Source organism: Oratosquilla oratoria, chromosome 14 (assembly GCF_046742065.1).
Source record: "Oratosquilla oratoria isolate Oo_2021 chromosome 14, ASM4674206v1, whole genome shotgun sequence".
In the NCBI taxonomy this organism is placed as follows: domain Eukaryota; kingdom Metazoa; phylum Arthropoda; class Malacostraca; order Stomatopoda; family Squillidae; genus Oratosquilla; species Oratosquilla oratoria.
In genome coordinates, this window is record NC_134790.1 from 68171513 (window position 1) to 68186512 (window position 15000).

At 40.9% G+C, this 15000-nt stretch overlaps 1 protein-coding gene across 1 annotated transcript in view; it reads right to left on the bottom strand.

Annotated features, from left to right (window-relative positions):
- LOC143032565 (methyl farnesoate epoxidase-like) overlaps window positions 1–15000 on the bottom strand; it is a 92700-nt gene that overhangs the window by 32888 nt on the left and 44812 nt on the right. The window contains exons 6-7 of the mRNA XM_076197433.1: window positions 13884–13987; window positions 8122–8299 (exon numbers count right to left, since the gene is read on the bottom strand). Of these exons, the coding sequence (XP_076053548.1) occupies window positions 8122–8299; window positions 13884–13987 (282 nt within the window). The remainder of the gene's footprint in view (window positions 1–8121; window positions 8300–13883; window positions 13988–15000) is intronic.

Here is a 15000-nt window from a genome sequence, read left to right on the forward strand (position 1 = left end):
TGACTTCAATCGTAGGAAAAATAATGGAAACTATCATCAGAGATGCTATCGAACATCATTTAGAAAGTAACCGTTTGATAAATGATAGCCAGCATGGTTTCAGGCGGAAACGTTCTTGTGTCACTAACTTACTCGAATTCTACAACACAGTTATCTCAAATTATGACAAAAAAAATATAGATTTAGTATATCTAGACTTTGCAAAAGCTTTTGATATCGTCCCACACGAAAAACTACTTACTAAATTAGGTTTACACGGAATAAGTGGTAGCCTATTAAGTTGGACTAGTAATTGGTTGAATGATGCGAAAACAGAGAGTTGTTTTAAATGGAAAAACTTCTAGATGGAGAAATGTTACGAGTGGAGTTCCTCAGGGTTCCGTTTTTGGGCCACATCTATTCATAGAATATATAAATGATATAGACCATGGACTAAAATCTACTGTTTCCAAATTTGCTGATGATACAAAACTGTACGGAATGGCAAATGATCACTTAAACCAATTATATATTCAAGAAGATTTAGATGAATTACAGCAATGGTCTGAAAATTGGCTAATGAAATTTAACACAAGTAAATGCAAGGTAATGCACATAGGTAAAAATAACAGTAAGTACGATTACAAGTTATTTGGAAATTCGTTAACAAAAGTGGATAGTGAAAAAGATCTCGGCGTATTTATCAGTAACAATCTCAAATCAACCAAGCAGTGTATGTCAGCCTCTGAGAAAGCAAATAAGAGTCTAGGACCGATTGTGCGATCTTTTGATTTCAAAAGTCCATCACTCATTAACAAGCTATATAAATCGTTAGTTCGTTCACATTTGGAGTGTGCTGTTTCCGTATGGTCACCGAATCTCATTAAAGACATTGACAGACTGGAAAAAGTACAACGGCGAGCCACAAAACTGATTCCAAATATTGAAAATAAATCATACGAAAATCGACTAAAACATATGAATCTGTTTCCTCTAAATAAACGTAGACTCAGAGAAAACTTGATACAGGTCTTTAAAATTCTAAAGGGAATTGACAACATCAAAAGTGACAAAATTTTCACATTGAATGAGAATCAGACAAGAAACAATGGTCTCAAACTGTCCGGAAATAGATTCAATTTGGGAGTAGGTAGAAACAACTTCGCCAACCGTGTGGTTAATTAATGGAATAAACTTCCTGCACAGGTAGTGCAATGTAGTTCAGTTCGAATCTTTAGGAATCATTTAGATAAACACCTAAGCAAGATGCTGTAATGATTATAGTTTATTTTATATTATTTGTTTTTGTTTTGTCATCATTTGTCTGTCTGATTTTCAATTATTATTAGTTATATGTTAATCTATTATTATTTACTATTTACCTGTTTGTTTATTGTTTAACTATACCTATGCATTTATGTATGTGTTTTATTTGTTATTTACATTATTATGGTTTTTATTTAGTAATTTATTATTATTATGATTTTTTTCGCATCCGACCTAGATATGGACCAAAAGGTCTCCTGTCGGCATGCTCCGCCTTTGTAATCCTTTGTGTGTGTGTGTGTGTATGTGTGTGTGTGTGTGTGTGTGTGTGTAAGTGTGGTGAGTGTTTGGAGAGTAAGACGCTCTTTGTGCTTCGCGTTATGGAGAGAAGTGTGTCCAAGCGACGCAAGCTCCGCCCCCACGTTGTGCAAGCTAGGTCACGTAGATGCTGCTCTGGGATATGATTGGCCGAGACCATGCGCCGCGACCTAAACTACTTCAAGCATGGGTCGCCCGGATCGGAGGTGCGTCATTACACTCCAAGGTTACACGCATGCAGGTCACACACCGGTGCACCCTCGAACAAGGTAATCTCTACTCCTCCTCTTTTGTGACAAACGCATGCGCTCTTTTTCACATCTATTAGAATCAAAATAAAATACCGCACTTGAACCCTGAGTTTGTATTAGCCTCACCGTCAAAGTCATGAACTTATCATAGTGGTGGGAGGCGGTGGTATAGAGGTGATACGCTCTATACACGTACCTATTTTAATCTCAGTGCACATGTTTAAAAGAAACAAATCACACTGTTAGAACCACTGAGTGAACGCACAAATAATTTTTTTTTCTTGGAAACAAAAAGTCAAACAGGCAAAAAATTAGACCCTAAGAGACTGGCCACGTGGGCAACCAGTCCAAAACGCTGTTGGCTACAGTAGATATTTGCCTGTTCATTTCAACGGGGATAACGCAACACCCGACGAATGCGCAGCCTATGCTACGATGTACAAACATGGCCCGATCTCTTGGAAGAAAGGTGGAGTTCATGGAGTTCAATGGAATGCGACGCCGACAAGATCGATGTCGTCTCTCAAAAATCTGTTGGCGATGCTGCTTTATCCGCTAAGTTAGCACGAAGTAAGCATCCCAACCATTGAGGAATTTTTAAGAAGACATTCCAACAATTCTTTTACTCGCCTGTTTTGGCAGATTGTATCAGAGGCCTTCTGGACACTCCTGCGATGAAGGATTCAGCCTTCACACTACACAAACAAACATAGTTTTCCTCGCCTAGTCATTCACGAGAGACAAAGGCAACCCCTCGTGAGGAATACATATACCCTCCCAACAGGACCTGAGGACACAGAAACACGTGAAAAATGTCCCACAGGTATTGTATAAAAAGCAGGTGGCGTCACTACTGCACCCATTGTCGGAGAGTGGGCCACTCTACCGAGACGTTATTCTCGCCCCTGTGGCCAGCCATGCACACCTTGTCATGTTTGTGGTTGCGTAGTTTACGCGCGAGGCGAAGGCCGGCCAGGCCAATCGACCAGTGGTAACCAGAAAAAAAAAAAAAAAAAAAAAAAAAAAAAAATTAACGCGCAGAGGAAAGCGTTCGACAAGGTGCCACACCAGAGACTACTAAATAAAATCAAAGCCCATGGCATAGGAGGAAAAGTGTTGGAATTGGTTAAAGCTTGGATTAGTAACAGAAAACAGTGGGTCACCATAAATGGAATAAAATCTAGGTGGGGCAATGTTACTGGCGGGGTCCCCCAGGGCTCGGTTCTGGGTCCCTTGTTGTTCATTATGTACATAAACGACTTAGACGATGGGATAAATAGTGATGTTAGTAAGTTTGCGGAAGACTCTAAAATAGGACGCTTAATTAGGTCAGGAGACGACGCAGATATTCTGCAGGATGATCTTAATAAATTGTTAATATTATCGGTGAAATGGCAAATGAACTTCAATATCTCTTAAGTGTATCGTGTTAAACGTAGGGCTACACAACCCCGAAAATAGATACAGCTTAGATAACATGTTTAAAAAAAAAAATCTGAGTGCAAGAGGGACTTGGGAGTTCTGGTGAGTCTGGACCTTAAAACCAGGAAGCAGTGCATTAACGCTAGGAATAAAGCTAACAGAGCATTAGGTTTCATTGCTAGGACGATAACGAATAGAAGTGCAGAGGTAATCATTAAACTCTATCTAGCGATAGTTAGACCCATCCTTGACTATGCGGTACAGTTTTGGTCTCCGTCCTACAGAATGGACATCAATTCACTAGAATCAGTACAGAGAAAAATGACCAAAATGATACATGGACTCAGAAATTTGCCTTACGAAGAGAGGCTTAGGCACCTTAACTTATACTCTCTGGAAAGACGCAGAGTGCGGGGTGATCTAATAGAAGTGTTCAAGTGGATCAAAGGTTATAACAAGGGTGATGCATTCAAGGTCATCATAATATAACAACAGGACAGGAATCGCAGTAATGGGTATAAACTGGACAAATTTAGATTTAAGAAAGAAATAAGGAAGAATTGGTTTACTAATAAGGTAGTCGATGAATGGAATAAACTTAGTAACCATGTAGTGAGCGCTGAAATTATCAGTTGTTTTAAAAAACGATTAGACAACTTTATGGATGGGGATGACAGGTGGTGATGGATATGGAGCTGCCTAGTGTAGGCCTTATGGTCTTTTTTAGTCTCCTTTATTCTTATGTTCTTAAAGTCTGCCCCATGATAGACGAGCTAAAGAAATACGTGGAAATTGTTCACGTATTTTTTTCCAGCGCTCATAGTGGTGTAGGGGGGTTGGCCATCGTGACAGTTCATTTGTTTGGGACGCACACCACCCAATCGGTTTATTATTTATTGGATAAAGAGGCAACGGTATCTCTAATCCATAGGAGCGTCCTGTCCGATGACGCGGAGGACTTACAAGTGGGCACCACTAGAGTCATAGAGGTCGATGGTTGGGAAATGCCGAACCTTGGTAAATTTACAGTGGGGATTGGTCTAGAGCAGGTTTACAGATTACGCACTCATATATCTGTAATTCCAGAGGGCCTTCTCGCTAAATTTATATTAAGGATAGATTTCTTGTCACGATGAGTTTAACATATCAGTCCCTTAACATTCAAAGCTGAAGGTAAGGATATTCCAGTAATCCTTGCAGGGCCGAGTGCTTCAACAACGCTAATCCTCACCATGTTAGAGGAGAGAGAGTCATCAAGAAGTAATAGAGGTAGCCACGTTCCCAGTTTAAACCATCGAGGCTGAATGGGTATCAAGTTTCTCGGAAGGAACACTGGAATTAGTCTTAAAGAGAGCAGACAAGCTCACTCCTACAGGTCATGCAATCTCAGCGCTGTTCACGGCGCAAACATACGCTGAGGGTGCCAGTTTGCTCGGCCAAGGAGTAGTAGAACTGTACAGAACAGAAAAAGGAAAGGCATTGTGCAAGGTCCTGTTTCTGAATTTGGGAAATGGTGCCCTTGAGATTAAGAAAGTCCGCGTGGTTGGGGAACTTACACTCCTAAGGGATATCACATTGGCAGACGGAGGAACAGACTTGCAAGTGGGAACAGTGCAGGCAACCGAGAAAGTGGAAATAGTAAGAAGAAATAACTTAAGACGGAAAGTTAGGAATTTTTCCCCCGTCCTAAATAGCAAGGAGAGTCTAGCTTTGACCGCTCTAATAGTTAGATACGACAATGTTTTTGTCTTACCAGGGGATCCACTAATGGTTACATCTAATTTTTTCCATGAGATCAGGACCATTGGTCTGTATACCACAAATCTTACCCCGTTCGTGAGAAATTCAGAGAGGAAATACGGAAACAGATGGGAGACATGCTACATAAGGGGATCATCCGTCCATCCTGATCCCCGTATAATGCTCCTGTCGTCCCTGTGGTAAAGAAGGACAGCACGGTTCGACTCTGTCTCGACTTTCAAATACTAAACAAGAAAGTGGTAAATGATAGGTTCTCACCCCCACATATCGACTCGATATTACGAAGTCTCAGCGCCAGGGTCATTTTTTCCCATTGGATCTTAAATCCGGGTTTCTCTAGATCCCGCTGATGGAGAGCAGCCGCGAGAAAACTGCGTTCTCAATGCCCGAAAGTCACTACAAGCTCACATCTCTCCCCTTTGAGTTGAAAGACGCTTCATCCTGCTTTCAATGGGTGATGAATCAGGTACTGACAGGACTGTTAGGGGATTAGCACGATGGTGTACATGAATGATATTGTTCTGGGAACCACTTGGGACGAGCACCTCAAAAACCTTGAAAATGTCTTATGGAGGTTACAGGAGTCAGGCCTCTCTGTGAGGCTGGAAAAGTGTCACTTCTTCCAGAAAGAAGTCTTCTACCTAGGGCAGGTGATATCCCAGGATGGGATGAAGCCTCAACCAGAGAAGGATGGAACCATCAAAGGTTTCCCGCAGCCAACTCGTCAGAAAGAACTACTCCCTTTCCTGGGATTACCGGAGTACTATAGGAAATCCATCCCAAATTTTGCCGAGATTCCAAAACCTCTAGTAGATATGACGAAAGGTGACCCAGTTAGGAAACGCAAGAGTCACGAGCTTTACCCAAGGAAATCTGTTTAGATGGAGGCGTTTGAATCCCTCAAACCCGACTTATCTAGCACGGTGGTCCTCCCTTACCCCAATTTAGCGAGACTTTTCTTACAACAGGTGCCAGTGTTTTGGCAATCGGGGGCGTGCTTCAGTAAGAGAATGAGGGAGGTAGGAGACGACCGCTCTCCTATATCAGAGTGCAGGTGTGCTAAAATAAGAACGTAAGGAGAGCGTTCCCCACACATGAGGAGGAATCCTTAGACCTATAGATAGACGCGATTCATAAACGTAACATTTACCTATCACACGGGTAGCGAGTCTAAGTGAATGTTTAACAATAATCATAAACTAAGCAACCTCTCAGTGTACGAAAATATGAACGCAAAAAAGTCGTTCCCCACACATGAGAAGGAATTGAAACCTACCGTCACTGGTAGCGAAACCAAAACTTACCGCCACTGGTAGCGACATTAAAACCTACCGTCACTGGTAGCAACATCAAAATCTACTCTCACTGTTAGCGACATTAAAACCTACCATCACTGGTGGCGACATTAAAACCTACCACCACTGGTGGCGACATTAAAACCTACCGTCACTGGTAGCAACATCAAAACCTACTGTCACTGGTAGCGACATTAAAACCTACCGTCACTGGAGGCGACATTAAAACCTACCGCCACATGTAGCAACATTAAAACTTACCGTCACTCGTAGTAGCATTAAAACCTACCGTTACTGGTAGCGATATTGAAACCTACCGTTCACTGATAGTGAAGTTGTAAAGCAGAAGAGATTAGATTGGATTGCTACTAAATCCTTTCTCCTACTTTCAGAGAAATTTCCTACCCAAAGGTAACGAGTTTAAGACAAAATCTTTAGCAATAGGTTGACAAATCTTAGATCAGGTAGCACGTTACGAGTGTGTCTATACCCTTTTTTTATGATAATTAGTTTTGAAATTTCTTTCATATCAAATTGAGCGAAGACGCTCTCTACCTAGTATTTGTTCGTGGTCATTTACAATAACATTGTAGGCAGAAAATATTCGTATGAGCGTGACCTGCTACTAACTCCCTTACTCCCCTCTTCCGCTAATGATAGTGATAATAAGAACACTAAACATAAAACGACGAAACGGGAAATTGTCCACAATTCCCTTTCCCCCTCTCACAACTTGAGATTCTGCCACTTTTCATATTCTCATGGGCCTTTTTCCGGAGCAACACTGAGTACCGTGCCTAGGACAAGCAGCTGGTTCACCTCATCCCCAGCTAGGAAGAAGTAGACTACCAGCTGGGAGGACACCAGAACTTACCCGCGAGAGATGCGAGAACGTCTTCGACTCCCTCACATGATAAGTCATTTTTATTTGTGTCGCTAGTGATTTTCCTTTTTCTCATTGGTGTGATTGCTATCCAAATGGGGCAACATATTTGAGTTGTTATCTTACGACACGTAAACACCAAATTTTCCTTCTCGCTGCTTTCTTTAAAAGAGTGCATATTTTTTTTCAAGAGGGGGTGTGGTGAGTGTTTGAAGAGTAAGACGCTCTTTGTGCTTTGTGTTTTGGAGACAAGCGTGCCCAAGCGATGCAAGCTCCGCCTCCACGCTACGCAAGCTGGGTCACGTAGATGCTGCTTTGGTATATGATTGGCCGAGACCCTGCGCCACGACACAAACTACCCCAATCATGCGTCGCCTGGGTCGGAGGTGCGTCATTACACTCCAAGGAAGCACGCATGCAGGTCACACACCAGCGCACCCTCGAAAAATGTAACCTCTATTCCTCCCCTTTTGTATATATATATATATATATATATATATATATATATATATATATATATATATATATATATATATATACTGTACACACACACACACACACACACACACACACACACACACACACACACACACACACACACACACACACACACACACACACACACACACACACACACACACACATATATATATATATATATATATATATATATAACATTGGTGTATCTCACCAAAATTAGTGACAATCAAAAAGATATTGATTAAACTTTGAAAGTTCACTCTGCTTTTTTTTTTTTTTTTATTCTAATGAGTAAATTTCATGTCCTCTATCCATACATTCAACTGGCTGGGGATAGCTTAGATCCTGTACAATGTTCTCTTTACCCTTCTATTAAGTGCAAATACTTATTTGCAGGCAATATATTGCATACTCAATCTGAATAAAATGCTGTAAAGGTTATTTGACTTTGTTAGACCTCACTAACCATTATGATTTCACGGATGGTTTCGTAAATATGAATGGAATAGTTGAATCCAGTCCATTCAGGGAACAAGCGAACCATGAATGGTAAGTAGCTCAGCAAACTCTGGCTCAAGTCGGTATCTATAGATTGGCGAACCATTGTAACGATCTTGTGCAAATCTGGGTCGTCATGGTTGAACCTGCATCAAAGGAATAAATGCCACTATTAGTAAGAGGTTCTCCTGTAATTTCAAGCAGTTGACTATTGATGATGCGATTTGCTTATCTTTAGACGCACTGCTAATCAAATTCAACAAATTACTGGGCCTGTTTACCTACAGATGAAATGTTATTGCCACTGAGACCCAAAGTGGCGTGAACAAGAAAATGTAGCTAAGAAGGATTCGTTATAGTTTTGTTATGAATTTATTTACATATACTTTCATATATTACCTGATTTTTTTTAAATCAATCAAGTCGTTGCCTCTGGTGTCTCGCAGGAGACCCGAGGCCCCCATGAATTTGGCCACGGTTATAAGATATGTCCATACTTCAAATAGAAATTTTATCGGTTATCTTAATTGGGCAGATGTTACACAGTACAAGATAATGCGTTTACTTTCCTCTGTGTGGTGATATAGAAAGTCTGTGATGGCCTGAGCAAAGGTTGGTATCTATTGCCTTCACATATCTTGAGAGTGTTTTCAGATATTATGACTAGGGATGCATGGTTTAGTAATGCATTTGATGGCTTTTACATAATTTTTTTTTTTCGTGACCTGCATTTCTGTAAATAAGTGTTGTGGGGTACATGAGGAAGATTGTGAAAGACGTGTGAATAATACGTTTCTATTTTGTCCTATTTCCTACGAGTTATTGTGTGATGTCATGTGACGGGTGTGTAAAGATTTTTTTTCTTTTCTTTTTGTTACCTGTTATCATAATTTTAGGTTTTGTGGTATACCCCATCTATGGTATTGGTTGCATGCTACTGTGGGTTATAACTTGCGTAGTAGCATGCAGCCGATACTTTAATGTGTATGCCGGGCTCCCCTATGTCAGAGGAAATCTCTACTCATAGAGAAATTATGCTACTTTATTGTACTACAACTGACCCTCCGTTATTCTTCCCCCATCGTCTTAATACTGTCCTGTACCACTTGTTTGAGTATATATTTCCATTTTCGCCTGTCCCCTGTAGTATAGGGAAAAAGAATACTGTCACCGAGTCTTCCCACTCGGGTCGTAAAGGCTGCTAAAGCGTGATGGAGTGTGGGAGTCAAGGCCAAAAATGGGACTGGGAGGTGTTTTCTAAACAGAACCCTAATTTTTAAGTATTTTAATGTACGTGGGTGTAGTAAAGATGAGAGCAAAAGGAAAAAGATAGGCACTATGTTTATGGGAAGGAAGACTGATGTGTTGGCATTGAATGAAACTACGTTGAAACAAAGGGGTGGTTTTGAATTTGGGAGTGTAGTGGAGAGGGTGTCGGGAGTGAGGAGAAGGGGAGGGAGGGAAGGGGGCCCTCTACTAGTAAGTGAGGAGATAGGTAAGCATGTGGTGTAGAGGAAGGTTTTTTCAAGGTTAATGTGGATAAAAGTGAAACTGGGAAGGGAGATGTGGGTTTTTGTAGGTGCATATGGGCATGGTAGTGAGAAGAGTATAGAGGAGAGGAAGGCTTTTTGAATAGATTTGAATGAATGCACAGTGGGTTTTGGTAGTAATGTCATTATAGTGATTTGGGAAATCTCAATGCTAGAGTAGGGGGATGAACCTATAGACGGAGTGATTGGGAGGTGTGGAGTGCCAAGTAAAAGCATAGTGCAGAGTTAATGGTGGAGGTGTGTTTTACAAGAGAGAGGATGATAGCTTACAGTGTTTAGGAAAAAGGTCAAGCTGTTGTAAGCATGGGAGAGGGTGGTGGATGAAAGAGTAGCTAATAAGGCATTAATGGACTATTTAGTTGTTTAAAAAGTATCTAAAGAATTCTGTATGTCCATATTCTCAGGCGTGAGAATAGGGGGCTATCAGGTAACTTTTTGGTGGAAGATAAGTTGAGAGTAAAGGGTAGGTGGAGAAGGAGGAAAAAGGCAGAAGATAGAGAGATGCTTAGAGTAGACTATTTAAATGAGATGGAAAAAGAGCAGGAGTACCAGGGGAAGCTGAGAGAAGTGTAGAAAGTGGTGAAGGATAGAGTAGGAGTGGAGGAGAAAATGGGGGTGTTTCAAGGAGGAGGTGTCAAGGTGTGCAAAGATGGTATGTGAAACAAGGAGGATAGAAGCAAATAGAAGGAAGGGTAGTAAGTGGTGGGGTGATGAGTGAAAAAGGTAGTATAAGAGAAGAGCGAGCATTCAGGGAATGTTTTTAATGTAGGGCAAGAGGGAAAGATATAAGAGGTATAAAGAAAAAAGAAGAGTAGCAAAACAAAAGATAAAGGAAGTAAAAAGGAAAGCAGATGTTAAATCGGGAGGAATATGACAGATTCTTTTTTAAGTAATAGAAATATAGTTTAGAAGGAAGTTAAAAGAGAAAGGGGAGGTGAGTCAAGTAGAAAAGAAAAAGTAAAAGACGCAGATGGACAGATGTTAACAGATGAGGAGGCAGTAAGGGGAAGGTGGGCGGAGTATTTTAAAGAGCTGTTGAAGGTGGAGGAGGATAGGGAGGGAGTGGTTGTAGCAGTGGGAAGCACTAAGAATATAACGGTGGTGGGAGAAGAAAATGGAGGAGAAATAAGAAAAATTGAGGTACAGATCTCTCTATCTGAAGATGATGAGAGCATGTAAGGATCCTGTGTTGGATGGGTGTCATGTGGAGTAGCTAGATAAGGGAGGAACAATAATAGTGGACTGGCAGTTACTTAATGTGTGTCTGAGGGAGGTTAGAGAGCCGGAGGACTGAATAGTGCTTATATAGTTCCGCTTTACAAGGCCAAGGGGAACAAATGTGAGTACTGTAGTTTTAGAGAGATCATTTTGTTGACTTTACTTAGGAAGGCTTATGGAAGCGTTTTAATTGAGAGGATTTGGAGAGGAACAGAGAAAGTAATGGGTGAGAAACTGTGTGGATTTAGGAAAGGTAGGGGTTGCGTGGATCAGATTTTTGTGGTGAGGCAAATATGTGACAAAGCTTCAGGAAAAAGTAAGGAAGGTTTTTGGGCCTTTATGGATCTGGAAAATGCTTATAACAAGGTAAACAGAAAGGCACTGTAGGAGGTGTTGCAGATATATGGTATTTATTCGGAGAAAGCTGTTAAGAGCAAACAAGAGTTTTTACAAAAGTAGTAGAGCCTGTGTTAGAAATGAAAATGAAGAAAGCGAGTGGTCTAAGGTGAAGATGGTACTGCTCCAGGAATGTGTCATGTCGCCATGACTCTTCAATGTGTACATGGATGGGTTTGCGGGAGGTAAACACAGGGGTAATAGGCAAGTGACTCGAGATGATTCAAGAAAACAGAAAAAATGGGAGATGAGCCAGTTGTTGTTTGCTAACAACACTGCGCTTGTGGCAGGGTCAGAGGTAGGATTAAGGGAGTTACTGACGGAGTTTAGAAGAGCATGCAATAGGAGAAAGTGGAAGGTAGAATGGAGAAATGTAAGGTGATGAGATGTACAAGGAGAGAGGATGGCAGTGAGATAGAAGTAAGTCTTAAAGGAGAGAGGCTGGAGAAAGTGGAAACCTTTACGTATTTGGGGTCACATGTGGCAGGAAAGGGAGGAGTAGAGGTGAAGGTAGATTGTAAAGTGGGAGTAACAAGTAAATGCCTTGGGATATTAAAAAGTGTTATGAGAAATAGGCAACTGGCAATGGATGCGAAGAGGAGACTATATGAATGGGTGATTGTGTCGGCGGCACTGTATTGGGCAGAAACATGGAATTTAGGAGAAGCACAGAAGAAAAAATTAAGTCTGTTTGAGATGAAGAAAGATTAATAAAAAAAAAGGTGTGGAAAGCAGAGATGAATGTAGTGAACTTGAGGGGACGACCGAGGATGAGATGAATGAATGGGGTGAAAGGGGTGATGAGCAAGAGAGGAATGTCTGTTGAGCAGGGAAGGGATTAGGCAGAAGATAGGGTTGAGTTGAGAATGGCTGAGTGTAGATAATACTCTAATGCAAGGAAGGTAGTCGTTAAAGGGGAGGGAGTGGTTATGTATGAATTATAATTTGACACAGCATGAGGAGACGGAGAGTGGGGGTTTGCCGATCAAATGAAGCGGCCTTACTGTGGATGTGCTGTGTCTTGTTGCATTGCTTCTGACCCAGGATACAGAGATGACCCGTCATTCATAAGGAGCTAAGACGAGTGATGATTTTGTAGGAATCCTAACTTCTTCCTTTGTTTTAGCCAATTCTCCAACTCTTTCAGGTACAATTGTCTACTTTTAGAAGCTATCTTGTAATTACGGTTTACAGTTATTAAATATCTGTGTATATCGAGTTCTAATTTTGGAGATATGACGTTGTGTGTGAAGAGGTTGAATGGCGTTGGTGATAGTGTTGTTCCTTGTGAGAAACCGTAATACAGACGCTTGATCCTAGAAACTGTTTTTGTGTGACAAAATTCTTTGCCCATGGAAGACCCACAATGAAACTGTGGGGAAAGTAATCCCCCCAAAAATAAGAAGTGGATTCATTATACATCATAAAACTTAAGATAAATTTTACATTTCTCATATTGTTTACATAACTTCCATAATACTACTCTTCTTAATTTATTCTGTGTAGCTATGTGAATCTTTGTAGCACTGTCATTCAATATGATTCCTTATAATTCGTAAAAATCAAGAACAACTTTAGGTTTCTCCTATTGCTTACTTAATTTTCATAGTACTACTCATATTAATTTCCTCTTTGTATCTATGTTAATCTATGTAGCACTATTATTATAATAACAGTGATTAACATTTACCTCATCAACATTATACCACAGAAGTATATGTGTGTGTGTGTGTGTGTGTGTGTGTGTGTGTGTGTGTGTGTGTGTGTGTGTGTGTGTGTGTGTGTGTGTGTGTGTGTGTGTGTGTGCGTGTGTGTGTGTGTGTGTGTGTGTGTGTGTGTGTGTGTGTGTGTGTGTGTGTGTGTGTGTGTGTGTGTGTGTGTGTGTGTGTGTGTGCGCGCGTGCGTGTGTGTGTGAGTGTGTGTGCCCGCGTGCGTGTAAAGATTTGGTAGTCTTTGACCCTATACATGATGAAACCAAAACTTAGCCCTGTCTATGTACACTCTTTTTTTTGTGTGTGAATAATGGTTTATTTTGGACACTATATCGACTCTTTCAAATTACGGATGTTTATATCTGCCATACAGCATATAAAAAAATGCAATTCAATCACGTAGTGTAGTTTGAGAATTCGATCCTGGAGAAAAATAATAATTAATCATAGGTACCCAAAGTTATGAAACAATACTTAGTACAAGCACTATAGTGAGTTTCTGACTGGCCGATTTAATGCGAATATATGCCTACTGCTGAAAGAAAATGTTTGGATCTTGTGAAAACGGATTCTACGTCTTCGCCATCAGAATGAAGATGTAGTTCAAGGGGTAAGTAAGGACAAAGAGGACACGTTTTATCAAAAGCCAAGTGAGGACGGAGCCTTTATTAGTACAAATTTTCATTTGTTACAGCTTTATCAAGAACATAGGTGTGGTGCAAATATCTGAGAATATACGACTCTATTCCTGATGAAGCTGTAACTAGCGAAACGTCGTACTAATAAAGGCTCCGTCCTCACATGGTTTTTCTTTTGATAGATTTGTCGGCAATTGACAATTACATACAACTCACGTTTTCCCGGTGAGGAAAGCCCACACCACGTTGAGTACATGAAGTGCAAATACGTTGCTCTTGAGGGTGATCTTCTGCCCGTTCTGGCTGGCCAGCTGCTCCACCTGCAAGGAGGCAGGAAAAAAGGAAAACTAACATCAAGAACGACTTATTAGATATAGTACGTTAACCTGTCAGTTGCGACACTATTCATATTTCTCCGTCCCAAACCTATTCATGCTAAAGAAGGCGAATGAATAACAACAATGCTTCTGTCAGAGGCATATAGTCAGCTCCACCTAAATTGGCGCATCATGACTCGCGCCAATTCTGATGGCGAGTAAGACACCTCCCCATAAAACAGTAGTTCAAATACGTCTGGAAAATTGGCGCACCAGAGGCGGGTACAGGCTAGCGGAACCAATGACGCCATGCAACTTTGAATAGATCAGTTACCACTGGTCTTTGTGGCGGACGGATTTGTTTTGCTCTTCTCTGCAAATCACATTAAAGTCTTGCTGCCTTGGTCAAGGGAAGAAAGTCTACCCTGAGCTCCCAAGAAAATGGCCAGGAGTTCGTAAGACTATGCCCAGAACCTGGAACGTCTTGCAGCGTTAAATTGACAGGGAACCTCCCATTTCTGCTGAAAATTTAAAACACAAGAACCCTCAACTGCTGGCCAATGTGTTTCTGAGAACCGTGCAGCGTCGCCACTACGACGACCTTGGGTATAAGTTCTGTAGACCTCGAAGAAAATTTATCATTACTGACAGGCAAAAGGATAATAGATTTTTTTTCCAGTACAGCGAGGGGAATGTCAAACATAGAGACTCAGTCATGGTGAGGGTCTCTTTTGGGTACCACGGTGTCGGAAAGCTTGTGGTCTTACCAAGGAACGTTAGAGTCAACAAGGGTAGGTACCTAGGGCTCTTACCAAACCATCTTGACGACTGCTTCGACATTTGTCGAAGTGAATTGAACCAGTAGGACGGGGCACCTACTCACACAGTCAAAACTGGTAACTGGCTGGCTGGATTTTGTGGGTATTGAATATATATATAAATATATATATATATATATATATATATATATATGTATATATATATGTATATATATATACATATATATAAAATATATA